Source organism: Caenorhabditis briggsae (genome assembly GCF_000004555.2).
Source record: "Caenorhabditis briggsae complete genome, chrII, whole genome shotgun sequence".
Lineage (NCBI taxonomy): Eukaryota > Metazoa > Nematoda > Chromadorea > Rhabditida > Rhabditidae > Caenorhabditis > Caenorhabditis briggsae.
This window is the reverse complement of record NC_013486.2, coordinates 8,266,551-8,281,779: the sequence shown is the minus strand read 5'-3', so window position 1 is coordinate 8,281,779 and position 15,229 is coordinate 8,266,551. Positions and strand designations below refer to the sequence as shown.

At 36.3% G+C, this 15,229-nt stretch overlaps 3 protein-coding genes across 3 annotated transcripts in view; 1 reads left to right on the top strand and 2 right to left on the bottom strand.

Annotated features, from left to right (window-relative positions):
• CBG25582 overlaps positions 1-1,404 on the bottom strand; it is a gene marked incomplete at both ends in the record, with an annotated part of 2,673 nt that extends 1,269 nt beyond the window's left edge. The window contains 2 exons of the mRNA XM_045242361.1: positions 1,161-1,266; positions 1,344-1,404. Of these exons, the coding sequence (XP_045098121.1) occupies positions 1,161-1,266; positions 1,344-1,404 (167 nt within the window). The remainder of the gene's footprint in view (positions 1-1,160; positions 1,267-1,343) is intronic.
• A 2,187-nt stretch (positions 1,405-3,591) lies between these two features.
• Positions 3,592-6,043, top strand: CBG02902 (the record flags this gene model as incomplete). The annotated part of the gene is made up of 11 exons (XM_045242360.1): positions 3,592-3,660; positions 3,983-4,123; positions 4,196-4,273; positions 4,321-4,419; positions 4,471-4,651; positions 4,761-4,937; positions 4,980-5,095; positions 5,139-5,415; positions 5,463-5,621; positions 5,790-5,887; positions 5,933-6,043. 11 exons carry the CDS (start codon positions 3,592-3,594, stop codon positions 6,041-6,043), a joined length of 1,506 nt encoding a protein of 501 aa, XP_045092172.1.
• A 413-nt stretch (positions 6,044-6,456) lies between these two features.
• On the bottom strand, positions 6,457-8,431 carry CBG02903 (the record flags this gene model as incomplete). The annotated part of the gene is made up of 4 exons (XM_002631078.1): positions 6,457-6,573; positions 7,377-7,433; positions 7,485-7,565; positions 8,369-8,431. The coding sequence occupies 4 exons, from the start codon at positions 8,429-8,431 to the stop codon at positions 6,457-6,459; spliced, it is 318 nt and encodes a 105-aa protein (XP_002631124.1).
• Positions 8,432-15,229: the final 6,798 nt, after the last annotated feature.

Below are 15,229 nucleotides of genomic sequence, written 5' to 3'. Positions count from 1 at the left end.
AATGAACAATATGTGAGATAATTGGAATATGAGCAAAATAATATAATATTTGGTTCAGAATTGCCATGATGCTCCTTTGGAAATCAATGGATATTTAGAGGATGGAGCGGAATATTCCGTTATTCAAGTCATTGGAACTGGCTTGAAAACTGTTTCAATGCAAGACTCAAACGGTATGGAAATTATCGAATCTTTTGTTTCAATCTTTGAAAAAAAAAATAAATGCGTTCACTATTAATTAGAAACTTTGCAACAAATTAACTTCATTTACTCTCATCTCTAAGAAGGATTACACAACTTATTCGAACCCAAACTTCCTCTCCATGAAAATTAGTAAGAGTCATCTGTCCAACAATAAATCATCATTCGAAACGGAGTTTTAAGAATCGAATATATTCGCTAGTGGAGTTTGGAAACTATCAGCATTAGTCACCTCGGGTGGCTGCCAGATTACAGTAAGACAAAAAACTTNGATTGGTACCCCTCACCACCTATGGGTTTTAGAAGGTGACCCCATTGGAAAAAAACCTTGTTTCCCTTTCATGTACTGAGCCTCTACGTGGCGAAAGGGATCAACAGACTTTCTAGTCTGGCTAATCAGTACACTTTTGAACTTTTTTTTTGAATAAATATATTTTTTAATATGTCCAGTTGGTTTTCGGCCACCAACCCCCCTCCAATTTTTTGAAAACTTCTATTATTTTCGATTTCTGAAAGACACCAGTTTTTTTCATGTTTGAAATTGAAAACATGCCCAAGAGGGGTGTCTTTCAAAAATCGAAAATATAAGGAATTTTCCAAAAACTCTGTGACTGCAAAGTTTTCAATCTAGATCTGTTTTACACCCTTAAAAATATTTAAATCTATCGAAAACTTGACAGTCAAACTCCAGTCTGTAGAAAATGGTCGAAATTCAACTGAAAAAATACGTTTTTATAAACCTTAACACACTGTAGAACATCTACGCCCTCCCTCCCCTCTCCCGTTGTGGCCCTCATGGCGCAGCTGTGTGCGTGCGCAGCCATTGTGCAAAACGCCGCGGGTTCGGTTTTGGTGGCGGCCAACCTTTCATTTAAAAACTCAAAACCGGACAAAGTGACATGAGGACCAACAGACGCGTCTGGCGTTTTATATATAAGGAAGATCATTGGAAAACGTACATGACATTTTCGCAATTTCGTCCAGTGACGTAAGCTGGACATTTGCAATCAGTTGAATTGAGTGGTGTTCCATAGTTTTGACAATTGGCAAGTTGTGCACAAACTACTGTAACTAGTTGTTTGTATTGGGGAAGTATTGAAAAACATAAAAAATAGGAAAAATAAGATAAATATCTAAATTACCTGACGAGGCTGCAAGTAGTAAAACGAAGAAATTGACCAAACATCTGTGACTTCTTATCATGGTTCGATCTGTAATACTGTTATTGGTTGTTTTTCGACCTTTTTCTTAAAGGAGTCATTTTTATCGGAATAACGGAATAAATTTCTTTCCATTTTGGCTTGAATAACTAATCAAAAACTTAAAAAATTGTATTATGAAAAAGTTATATCAATTGGAAAATCTCTCTAGAATTAAGAACTAAAAAAAGGATCATAAGCATTGCATAGTTCAAAGAAATGTTCAAATAGACCAAGTTATATAAATCGAAATTTGCCACCCAGGGCATGAAATAAAGTAGGCTCTATTTGTCGGAGTTCCAATTAGTTCTAATGATATTTTTCTACTCAATATGTCAGAAATGAACTTTTATATGTATTTGAGAGCAAATCAAAAATTGTTTATCAGATAGGTACGAAATTGGACATTGAACTGATTAACCTGGCATCGCATTCAATTTATATAATTTTTCTGTTGCTATCAAAATGATCTGCTCTTTAAAAAACGAGTACAGCCTTTCAATTGAAAAACTGAACTTTGAAAGAAAATGGCAATTTTTAGCATCGCATTTTGTGGATCCTGTCAAAAATAAGACAGACACTCTCAATCAGAAAAGAATTCGGAACTGCAAACTTAAATTCGATTTACCATTTAAAAATTGATTGGCAAGTATGTAGCAAAATTTAAACATTTTTAATCTAGTTGCTGGAACATTTTTAATCTAGATGCTGGACTATTTATAAAAGTTCTAAGAATTAATAAGTTTTGTTGAATTCCTGTATGGTCCATTTCCGCGAGAAATATTCAACAAAAATTACTAGGATTGTCACAGAAAAATACCTCTCTCAATTTTAGACTCTCCTAAAAGTTCTGCAGCTCAAACCCTAGCATTTTTTGTCGTTTTATACAGGCGGATTTTTGATTCTCCTGATTCAAATTATTTTATAATCAAATAGCAGAGCAAAACTATGATTTCGTAAGGTTCTTTGATTCTAAAATAAGTTTAATTATATTAATAAGAAATTAAAAAGTCATTGTATAAAAAAGGACGAAAAAAATTGTCGAGATTCTTCTAAGCTATTTTGGGATATTAGACTTTACAGATTATGTAAGAAGATGAAAATGGGATTCTATTAGACAGCTATAGGTAACTAAACTCCAAAACTTAACAAGATCCTGAACATTAAGACTGACTATTTTCTTGAATATTGAAATTTTATCGTCGCCAGTTTTGAAAATCTAGAAACCCAGAAATACTGATTTTTATTCTGGAGAAAGAAAATACAATTTCAGAACCGAAATTTTTTTTATCAAACAAACCTTTGCAAAAAACAGTTATCTATGAAATCAACGACCAATGATTTTCAAAGAAGGACGCATTGAAACTGCTCTCTGGTGTATGGTAAAAACTGTTGAGCACATCTGAAACAAAAAGCAATGTGCAGCTTAAAACTGTCACAACAACAACTTATGGAGGACAAAAAAAACTATGAATAAGAAAAACAAAATGAATTAGAAAATTTTCAGAAGGAATACGAAGAAAAAAATTAACTAATAACAGAAAGTAAAGTAGAAATACAAAATAACCCGAATTCAAAGACAAAATCTAGAAGGAAAGTTCCTGCAAAAAATGATAATAACAATCATAATTGTGATGGTTTTCAAAAGTGATTCGTTAATAGAGTCTACTATCCATCATTTCTCTCATCATTCCCGTCATTAATCCGTGTCGATTGTGGTTTGTTGTATCTGTATTCCTCGCATTTCTTTTTGCTTCTTCTTCAGATCAGATCGATTTTCCCGAGATAGCTTTCGGTTGTCTTCCTCTTTTTCCTCTTTTCTCTCTCTCTCTCTCTTTGATTGTTTTGATTGAATGTATATGTATGTAGTTCCTTTGAATAGACCCTCTTACTCACACCATTTCATCATAATCCTCCATTTTCGAATTTGCATTGACCGATTGCCGATCGACTAGTTTCAATTTTCGATTTGCAATAATTCTGAGAGGACGGGTACTTTTTTCCATCATTCTTCTCACACAGAATGTTTTTATTTGGTTTCTTTTCACTCTTTTTTTAAATTTTCTAGTTGACTTTTGAACACAATAAATTCTGAGAAGTCGTTTGCAGGCAATTGAAAGAAATAAAAATATAGGAAAAGAAGAAGAAGAAGACGTTCTGCAGAAGAAGAAGAATTAAGAGAAAGCAACGGATGTCCAGCGGAAACGGCTTTCTCCATAATAGTTATTTATTCGTTTTTATTTTATTCACTTTCAATCAGGTACGGTTTTCTTTCTTGGGTTTGGGAATTGTCGGGGTACAATATCTTTTTTCTTTGGCTCCTGTAGAATATATTAAAATGTGTCAACGGATAAAATGTTTGAGACAATATGATAAACAAATTATTAGTCGGCAACTCTTTGATATCTTTCACAAAAACCGAGATAAACTGGCTCAAAAAAAATGGGGTTATGCTATTACAGGTTTTACGGCATTCTAAATTTTCCTTTAGCATTTTACAGGTCAAAAACTCTTAAATCTGTTTGAGTATTTTTCTTAAGATATTTTTCAATAGAAGTTTAAAAAACCATTTCAAATTTCAGTTAGTCTCCAGTTTCTCATTCGAGCAGTGCAATGTAACGAGGTCGTGTTGGTTTCACCCTCCAGAATGTAGTGCAGATAACACGGCAGCATGCCAATCAGGTGTAGAATGGCAAATGCTTCCAGAAGGACTATTTCTACAAGTATTAGTTTTTTCTAAATTTTTTTGATCTTAAGCTTGCTGGTTATGCAGCCTTATTGTTCCTATTTTTCAGCTAGAAGCAAAAGTCCACGATCTGGATCAAACACGTCCGTTCTATGCAGCGCTAGGATTCAGCTTCAATCAGAGAATGGTAACCCTCTCTTCTGCCAAATTCTCCCAAGATTCTTATCATTCCAGGATGATGATACAGTTTTCGAATGTGTTGTTCCGCACACGGGAGACGGAAAAGTGCAAATTTCGTTTAACGATGAAACGTTCAATCAGGTTTTGCCACAGGTTTGGGGTTTTATTATTTTGAATTGATATGTGTTCATTATTTTTACACAGGCGTCATCAGTACTTTTGACGGAGGGAACCACTTCGTATATTGATGGAGTGCTGACCTGCAGTGCCAAGTTATTGTTGGACAATCGACCATTGATAAGTAATGATAGCCAATTCATGGTTCATGATCTTGAAACTGGTTCTTATCATTTACTTTTTGCAAGAGGAAGTGCCAATAAGTACAGTGAGTTTTTATGGATTTTAATGGTGAGAAGGATTATTTAAAAAAAACACCGATTTGATTGAGTTCACCACATACATTAGAAATAAATGAAAAAATAAAAACTATTCAGCACTCGAAAAGGACATTCACTCAACGAACGATGGACAACAATTTCCATGGATGTCCGATGAACAGGTATCATTTTGTCGCACGAATTGCTCATCACCGAACCTTTATCATATCGGAGAAATGAGACAAACTTATAATGTAAGCAGATATTGGAGATACAGAATTGCAGTATGGCATGGTAGGTGATACTTTCAATTTCTCCGCTTTACAACGTATTTAGGAATCCTTCTGATGTTTGCCTGGTGGGTTTTGGTATCAAATGCCATTCTCATCAGCCGATATTTCAAACCTCTGTTCCCTCGCAACAAACTTCTGGGAACTGCTGTATGGTTTCAGGTATAAACCTTCCGAACTCCCGATAACAATTTTTAATTTTCAGCTCCATCGTGATATGATGATTCTCTCGGTCGTCATCCAAATAATATGTGTTCTTCTTATTTTTTATCAAGCCGGATGGGTCTGGTATCAGTGTTCTTACATGTGCACTTCTGATGATTTCTCCAAGAAAATGCATGCAATAACTGGATTCACTGCAACTGTGTTAGCTCTTCTTCAACCGATTTTTGGCTTCCTTCGTCCCTCTCCAACATCCAGTATTCGTCCAATTTTCAACTGGGGTCATTGGTTTATTGGAATGTTCTCTTGGTCTGTTGCATGTGAGTGATCAGTTACTGGAAACGAATTTATACGAAATTAATTTTAGCAGCCACCATTTTTCTCTCATTACCAATGGGCAAAACTGGTTTGAGAAGGGTTTATGGTCATGTACCGGATTGGATTGCAATAGGATACATGCTTTTCTTTGTTGCTTGTAATTTAATTCTAGAGCTGATTACTGTAACAAGCAGTAATAACAAAGTTGGTGAGTGTTTATTAGGGATTTAAAATTATAAACTTCGATTCTGCTCGACAAATTATTCAGAAGATTCAGATATAACAATCGAGAAAATGAACATCCTAAAAATTCCTCCAAAAAAGTTTCATCTAAAATATGTATTTTTTATTAGCTCCTATTTAAAAACACTTTCAGAAGGAATCCAGCCTCATCGATTTACAGTTGGTCCAATGGGAATGGCACTTGCAAATCTAAACACTCCAATCAAAGATGCGCCCATTGAAATTCCCAAAGTATGCTTTAGACTCCTAAACCTTAGTTAAATAGTTCATTTTCAGCGTACAAAAGCCCGTGTCACAATAGTTTTAGTCCATTTAGTGGTCAGTTTATCCGTGAATGTTGCCTTCGCTGTAATGCTGTTCCGTGTTCTTTGGTCGCATTCTCCTTAGAACCATTTCTCTCCATTTCTTCCTCATTTTCCTTTTTTTCTATTTTTTTTCCACCCCCACAGGTCTCTTTCTCTTTCTCTCTCTATCTTTTTTCCCGAATGTTTCATGACGTGTATATTCTATACGAATCGAAATCGAATCATCACCCAAATATAATAACTTGTCTCTATTTTCTCTCTCAATTTTTATACACTTTATTCTTTGTCAATTGTTTCGTCAAAAAAGAAATTACAAGAAAAAAACAACAACAACACTGCCATGAAAAGTGTGTGTGTCTGAATTAATAAAGCTGCAAATTAAGGATGCATTTTACATTTTTTGGAAGAATGGGTCAGGAGGGAAAGTCTGGACTAAGCGAGGGGAATGAATGAGAGAATGGGTTATAAATATAATTAAGAAATGATCTGATATTTTTATGAAGAAGGGGAAACAGGAAACATTTTGAACTCGTAGGGTATTGTCACGAATTGGGCATCACTTTTTCTTGTCCACATCGATTGGCTTCTCTTTGGTCGCGGTGCTTGATGATTCTGAAATTATTAAAAATGGGTAAAATCTCGGCTTGTGAAATCTAATCAGAAGTTGAGGGGCTTGGTTGTTGGAGAGATATTGTGCAGGTTCTAGTTGGAACTTGCCCAACAACGGCCGTATGGCGGATCGAAGAATTTTGAACCGCTTTTAGTCAGATTTTGGTCAGAATTCAAAATTTGAAATATTACTAGGTCAAACCTTGTCATGAGTTTGTCGGAGTTTAGTCGGCTTGGCTTAGTATCCAAGGGTACATCGAAAAAGAGAAAGTTTAGTTCTTAGGGTACATTGGTTTGTAAGGGTACATGGGATTTTGTGGTCATGTGGGAAGACGAAAAAAGCAAATTTTGCTTTGTGCTCAAAATTATAGGCTTAGGCTAAAACGCACTACATCCTGAGATCGCATGCACCCTCTGAATCAATGCTCCCTTAGAACTTGATGTACCCTTGATGTACCCTTTTTCGATGTACACTTGGATCCTGGCTTTAGTGGCTCATCCCGAATCTGACCAAACTCCGACTAGAAGTTTGCCGTTGGAACATAATAATTTCATAGCATGAAAGCTTCTCGTAAATGGGAATGTTTTTGTTGAATTCCCAACCGAACGGAAATTGTTATCTCACAGTAAAAATTAATTTCACATCTTCCCGGATCGTGAACACCTTCATTACACAAGTTCAGCCTCAGAAATGACCTCTCAAAAACCGTCTTCCAAATCTATGAAAATCCACTAATTGCCCAGAACTCAGAAAACCCAAAACTATTTTATTAATAACCACCCCTGTCCCATACCCCGCAACTCACGATGTTTGTTGGTTGGAACATCGACTGAAAGGCAGCTCGAGTTAGAGAGTGGATGCTCTGAAAATCAAATAAATTTTCAGCCGTGTTTTTTCCATGTTTTCCTCAAACCTCCATTGGTTTTTGGGGTCGTGGGCTGTCGGGAATCGAGTTTGGCGGCGCCAAATGTCCGTGACGGATAGCGAGTTCGGCCTGAAATTGGGTGTGTGTCGTTTTTTGTGTGTTTGATGTGAGAGAGTGATGTGTATTTTGAACTTTATGGGGAGGGCATCAAAGATGAGGGGAATACTCTCTTCTTTTAGTCACGCCTCGTCTACCCCATGTCTGGCTATTAATTTGGTGACCAGGATGAAGCTTCTGGACAATCCATAAAAAATCAAATTACCACCTCGAATAGGGATAGTTGAAGGCGTGGGCTGTTGAAAAAAACATGTTTTGAATGGGGAGAAAGAACGGGGGATAAGTTTGATGGATGTGTGGAAGGAATGGGACAAAAATGGCTTAGTGCCCTGGCGAGGGCCATCTGAGCTTTGAGGTTTGGAAGAAGAAATTCAAATATTGGAAGTTGATTTTAAATTATCAGGACAATGAGAATCCTCACGGTAGTGAGCATCAAAAATATTTTAAAATCTCAATAAACTTGATAGAATCTCAATTTGTGATTCAAGGACGAAGCGAGGATACCAATATACAACAGTAATGTATTATCCTATTTTTTGTAAAATGTTTAGCTCAATGTTTCACTAACTCATTTGGTCTAACAGAAGCTGAATATTCAAAACCTTACTGATTTGGCTTTTTTCTCCGACTCCTAAATTTAGCAACTCAAAGTTCAATCATTTTTGCCAAACTTCATCGAATGAGTCTTGTTTATTGACTTGGATTGTTCAAAGTCAACCCAAAAATTGCACTTGCTAAACCCAATTCTTTGAACCGAACAAATTTTCTTAACTTGTATTTTTAAAACTAAATAAAAGCATTCAAAAAGAACTCACATCGTTGGAATCCTGTCGGAACGCCATCTGTCGTACCAAACTAGCTCTGCGGACCTCTAGCATCGCATACTCGGAAAAATCTCTCGATGGGGGTCTTGTTCAAATAGTGCACAAGCAAAATGAAGAAGTTTGGTAGAGAAGTAGTTTCTGAAATGAAATGCTGCTGATGATGAGACGAGAAACAAAAAAGAGAACTCGAAAAAACGAAAATAGGTGAAATGGAAACGGGGAAACGAAGCGTCTAAACTAAACTTGCGAACAAACAAAGCAATGAGGAAAAAAAGAAGAAAAAAGGAAAAGAAGAAGAAGAAGAAGGGGTGGAGAGAGAAGAACCAAAAGGACGGGAAATGAGAAATAAAGAACGGCTCCGGAGGATTCCGGCTGCTACGGTCGGTTTCCTTTAACGGACCAATTTTCAGAGAGCAGGAAAAATGAAGCCGTATTTATTTGATGAGAATCAATCAAGTAAAACTGGAAGAGAAAAAAGAAAAGGAGGGGGGAATTAGAACCCAAAAAGAGCAGCCAATGAAGGGAAAACGAGGAAGAAGAAGGAGAGGTTGGGGTCCCGAGCATCCTAATCTTGTCGGGGGAAAGTAATCATGACGTGATGATGGAAGAGTCTCTCATTCTTCAAGAAAAAGACTTCTACAATCCAAAACAAAGCAAGTCTCCTCATTTTGTTTTTCGAATTGGTAGAAGGATCTTTGATTCTTGGCAAAAAAGGGGCGAGAGTATAAAATCAAATTGCAAAGGACAGCAAAATATGTTCCCGTTGTTCATATTCTTCTTCTTTTCAGAGTTTCTTGGTGGAGCACAACACAAAGTGCTGAAAAAGGAAGCAGAGGATATATTATTGAGTAGAAAGTATAGATTAGTTGAAAAAGATTCAGGGAGAAAGCATAATTATGAGGGAGCTGGGAAAAAAGTGACGTTCAGAAATTATATGTCTTGAGGGAGTTTGGGCTTGTGTTGAAAATGTTTGCTGCATGCAATCACGTGATTTCGGATGTTTATTAAAGAAATAGAATCAAGTTGGGAGTTTTGAAGAAAGGAACTATTTTTCTGCTAACAAGAGAAGCCCTATAGTAATATTCCATCATAAAGATCAAAAATCGAAGATATTCTCCCAGGCGGTAAGTTTTTTATGGATGACATAGTCATACTTGAACCAGAACGTTATCTAGAAGCCAACAAAATTTGATATATGGAGTTTACTTGGTTGTGAGAAAAGATGAACGGAATTTTTATCACAACTTATAAAGATCAGTTGATTAAAACTGATCATTGCTGAAAAATTCGATTTGTTTTTGGGATTAGTTTTCTCTCTCTGTTTCATTCACAATTCATTATGAGCGTTTTCGACTAATATGTCTCACAGAAATTTCCCAAGAAGTTACGAAAGATTTATGTTCAAAAATACTTGGAAACAGCAAAACACGCATAACAAGTCAATATGCAAAACTCAATACGAAACACAATTTTTCCTATTTCTGTCTTATCATTTTATGAAAAAAATAAGGTCATCATTTATCGAAGAAAGGGGAGGGCGTTCGGAAGGGAATGACATCAGTGGTAACCGACGAAAAAATGTTTGCATTTCGGTTTTTTGCTAATTCTACATCGGTTGAATAAATAAGCGTCTATAACAAATTTTTCTTGAAAAAAAAATCATCCGAATTGACTGAACAGCGCATTATGTCATCCTCTGTTCGGCGACCAAATCGTAAAAAAGTTGCAAAAACTGGTAAGTTGGCTAGTCAGATCTAGCTAAAGGATTGATAAATCAAAAACTTCGATTTCTTTTTACTCGCTTTGGAATTCAATTCTCCTAGCTCCAAATGTTCTATTTTCAAAAGGAAATCAAAGAAAATGGAATGCGGAAAAAAACAAAGGAAAAGTGAGGATTTCCGGTCTCCCATAGCAAAAAAAATGGTGTAAAATGTTGCTATGGTCTATAAATGGTCTTTAAAGAATTTGTGTCAACCGATGTTGAATGTTTTCAAATCGATTCAAGTTCGAATGTGTCTCTTACCCTTTTTAAAAACTCTTACATTTCACAAAAATTTCCAATGGAAGAAAAACGAGACAAGGAACACAATTCTCTTCTCGCTCAAGCTCACTTTTCGACTCAAAAAAGGTTCAAAAAATGGGGCTGTCCGCCTAGCAACGAATCGAATGGATACCAACAGAGAGTGCGAAGAGAGAAAAGAAGAAAATACACTTTTTTTCACTCTCTTCCGGAGTCACAAAAAACATTCAAAGTGAGTTTTTTGGAAAAAGGAAAGAGGAGAGAGAGAAAGGTGACAAACTGGATAATAATTGCTTCCGGAACACAGAAAGTTGCTTTCTGCACTTTTCTTTTTTTTCAAAAGAGACAAGTGGAAAGGGAACTGCGACTGGGAAACAATAGAAGGGGATGAACGTTTCGAAAGTGACGTTTCTCTGGTTTTTAGAGTAATGAGCCAATCTATATTCAGTTTGGAATGGGGTGAAGAAGGCGGGTAAAAAGGATAAGGATGCAAGAAAAAGGAAATTGGGTTGTAGAAAATTGAGTCACATTTCAATCGAGATCATTGGGTTTATAAAATAATAGGGGTTAGAAAATATAGAGGTTCCAAAAATATGATTTTTCTATAACTTTTTGTAGGTACAAGAGATTGGAACCAACTGAGAAGACGTTGGTTTTCAATAAGGAAAGGTGTTTTCTCAACTTCTGGCGTCTTCACGCCACCCCTAACTTTAATTTTGAGCCAGTTTATCTCGACTCCTGTGAAAGATATCAGAAAGTCAGCTAGCAAAATAATTTTCATGTTAAAATTAACATTTTATCAGTTGACCATTGTTTCGTATACTTTGCATTTTTTCGTATACTGCCAAGGTTGACGGTTTGCTGTGCGTTCTATTAGAATTTACGTTATGTTAACTCCGGATTTCCGAAAAACCGCCTAGAACTCCTCATTCTCAAAACTAGTCTTAAACTTGGACATTCTTTGAACAGCTTTTTTCCTGAAAATCTCCAGGTTTTCCCAACTTTAGGAATTACTCTGGCACCGCCCTCAGTTTAGGCTTGACCCGCTTCATTTAAATTCTGAACTCAACTGAATACGTTTTTTTGGTTGTTGATCATTACTTTGAATCTTTAGACGTTTCCAAAATTTGAATGAATTTTTGAATACGTTTTTACTGACTTTTTCTGGTAAATGATCTCACTTTTCTCAGATTTTCAGAACCAGTTGTGCTCAAAGCAAACTGGAAAACAAAACCCGGATACAATTCAAAGAACAGAATGAAACCATGAATTACGAATTCTTCTGACCAGAAGAGTACATATAATTTCAAGAGAGTGTAGTTCTCTCTCACATGACATTCATCTCGAAAAAAAGACAGACTACGATAAAAAATTGTTGAAAGAAATGACATTATATACGTCTGATGCTGAAAATCTAGAAGATTGGATTATGATAGATCGCATCGAACAGCTAACCCCCGAGGGAAAAATACAAAAGAAAAGAAAACAATTTGGGGTGGTGAGAAGAATGGGAGAAGAGAACAAAATGCTTGAGTTTTCTAAGCTAAAAAACAGGAAAGTGCCGTCTGGTATCCATGGAGATCGGGGCAAAACTATGGGAAAAATATACGGGGGGGGGGGGGGGTTTGTTGAGCTCTTATTTTTTGCTTTCAATATTTTTCAACTAATCACCATACGAATGGAAGTTGGATTGAAATGAGTAGGTAGGTGAGAAGAGTTAGTTTTGGGAAACAGAAATCGTCAGTGGAGCATATAAAAACTGTATGTTCTACTTCAAAATCTTTGTAGAAAATCATATACTATTTTTGACGGTATTTATGATTTTTCTGTAAGCGCTAAAGTTACTTTATCTAATGCTCCTGCTCCCCAGAATATACTGAAAAAAATAGGGTAATTATACTTTGTACAGAACAAGATTAGAACCCAAAAAGTTCGAAAGACGACCCACCACTACATAAAAATAGAGATAGTGAGCTCCCCATTCGAAGTGAAACCCGACGCCGCGCTTATTCTTTGGGAATAGCCATTTTCAAACAAACATGGTGAATGATCAACACCCGGCTACTTCTCCTACTCTCAACGGAAATATGTGCGCGACTTTCAAAAAATGTCGAGTATTTTCCTTTTTCTTCTTCTTTCACTCACTTCTGAATGCGAGCAGCGTAGAAAGATTAGAAAAAAAGTAGGTGTGATTGGATTAAAAGAGGCACCAATTGAAAAGAGAAAAGAACAAAAGAGAGAGAAAGATAGAATGGCAGTGGATAATCTTCTGGTCTTCTGAAAGCATGTGGAATAAGCTGAAAATGGAAAAAAAAAGTAGATGGAATGAGAGAAAGAAAACCGAGAGATAGGGACCACCAGGAGGTGTAAATAAGTGGAAGAGGGCGGCAGGAAAATGGGGGGGGGGTTCTTTCTTTGATGGCATCATCTACGGAAAAAATGCTGCTGTCGGGTTCGAATTTCAATCACAGACATTTTTAGCACATGAAACACGAACCGTTTTGGTTCGAAGCTACTGTCAACATTTTCGAACTCATCACGCCATTTTTTAGTCGTGGAGGATAAGCAAAAACAATATGGAGGTGATATACAAATGTATCAAGGGGCCAGTGAGCATTTTTTTTGAAATCAGTGACTTTTTGTGAGATCAAGCGTCAGTGACTTTTTGTGAGATCTTTTTGTGAGATCAAGCCCCAAAAAACGTAAAAAATCACATCGTACCTAAATCACATCGTACCCTCCGAATTATGTGCTTCTGAAAAATCCCTGTTGGATAAAAGAGATCTCACTCAATGTTTGTTTCTATTTGTTTCAGGTATACCTTAAAACTGAACAAAAATTTGAGTTTATTTTTCTGGCTTCTAGGCATGATGTCAAAAATTTTTCTACTATTTTTCTACGAGCGGAATTACATTTTCCGTCTTCTGTGAAGTCCAGATGAATCACAATTGACAGAAGACTAGATTTTTGCATAGGATTAATTGAGTTTTTATTCAAATTTTTCGGAACTCTTTCTGCTGATCACCTAACTTCAACACTGATCTGAAAATTCGAATCTACCGTATTGTCCCACTCGATGTTTGGTATTTTTTAAAAATATTTTTAATGGGAACCGATTTTGCTTTTATTACATGTTTTCCGATATTTGAAAAGTTTTCTAAAATGGTTACTGTATCTTATTTCATATTTGACAAAATTCCGGAACCAATGCGAATCGGGAAAAATATAGGACTATGCAAAAGGAAAATATTCCTAAGAACGCTTCTAGTGCAATTTTGTGAGGTAGCTGCGTTTTCCGGATAAAGACAGAAATCCTGATTTCAGAAATTGTACGCAATGTTTTTACTTATAATAACTGGAATCTTTACAGTGTCGGTTACCTAAACTTCTTTTTTCTTAGTTTTTGATACATCCGAACCATTTCTGAAGTTTACAGTCACCACGTTCCGTTCTCTCTTACTTTGGAATTTCCAAATCTATACGAAACGCTTGACTTTTGCCCTCCAATTTCCTGAATCAATCACCTCCGTTTTTCTTGTTATCACAACAGCTCCGTAATCGGAAATAGAGTTTTCATTTTCTTTTTCTCTCTGTTGCTCAATCTGAGTATTTCTCAAAACGTTCGTTCTCTCTCCCTCTTCCTCTCTCTCTCTCTCTCTCTCTCTCTCTCTCTCTCTCTCTCTCTCTCTCTCTCTCTCTCTCTCTCTCTCTTTTCTGATATTCCGCGCGGTATAACGTGAGGGGTGTTCGTTCCATGTGTTTGCACTAGGAGAGAGAGAGAGAGAGAGCACAAACAACAAGGCACGTATACCTGGAGAGAGAAGCCGTCAAGAGCCATCGACAAATATGACAATGTGACGTTCGGTGAGGGTATCGACCCGTCGATGACCGGAGAAACTCCATTCTCATTATACACTCTAATTTCACAGTTTTTTGTTCACCCATTTTTTTTATTCTTGTGAGATTTCTAAAAAATGCATGTGCTTCATGTTGTGAAAAAAAAACTAAATTGCTTTCTACTATCTCTTATTATTATTATTGACGACTTCTTCTTCATCCTCAATTTTGTCTTCATACTCTCCTTTTTTCTTTTTTTCCCTTTTACCGTACACGTTTATGCATTTTTGTCACTTTCCCTATTTTCGGCAGTCAATTGAGGAGAAAGAGACATCATCCTTTTCCCTTTTCTAAGCAGCCAAGAAACAAGTTATCCTTCCCCATCTGCATATTCTCTTTCGGTGGTTTTTTTGGCTTCGTTGCCATCATCTTTTTCCTTTTTTCTGATTCTTCTACCGGTGAGGAGAAGGACACCGACCTCCAACCGTCGTCCTTTGTGCGCGGATTCCTTCGGTTTTGATTTATAGCATATGAGACAGTTCGAATGAACACAACGCTCTTCTTTTTCTTGAGAAGGCATTTTCTAGTTTCTGAAAAAAAAACCGTATAAGAAATTCGTAATTTCAAAGGTTTTCTAGAATCCATATCCAAAAAATCCGGACAAAAACATACTGTAAAACCCGTATCAGAAGGGTCGTTCTATTTTTTCAAGACACCTCAGGGCCCTTCTATTACAGGGGCTCCGACCCTCCTATTTTTCCGGTCATTTTTCCCAAAACTTAAAAAAAATGTTCCTTTTCCAAACTCCTCTCGGATGGCCCTTCTATTCGAGGGGGGCTTCTAGTAAACGTTTTACAATACATAAAGCTCGTGACAAATTCAGAACAACAAATTTTGATTTTCTGAAATAATAGTATTTCACCATTGCCTGAAAATTATCAGATTGTCCTAGAATCACTAGAAGAATTTGAAATTTCTGGTTTTCATTGGTTTTA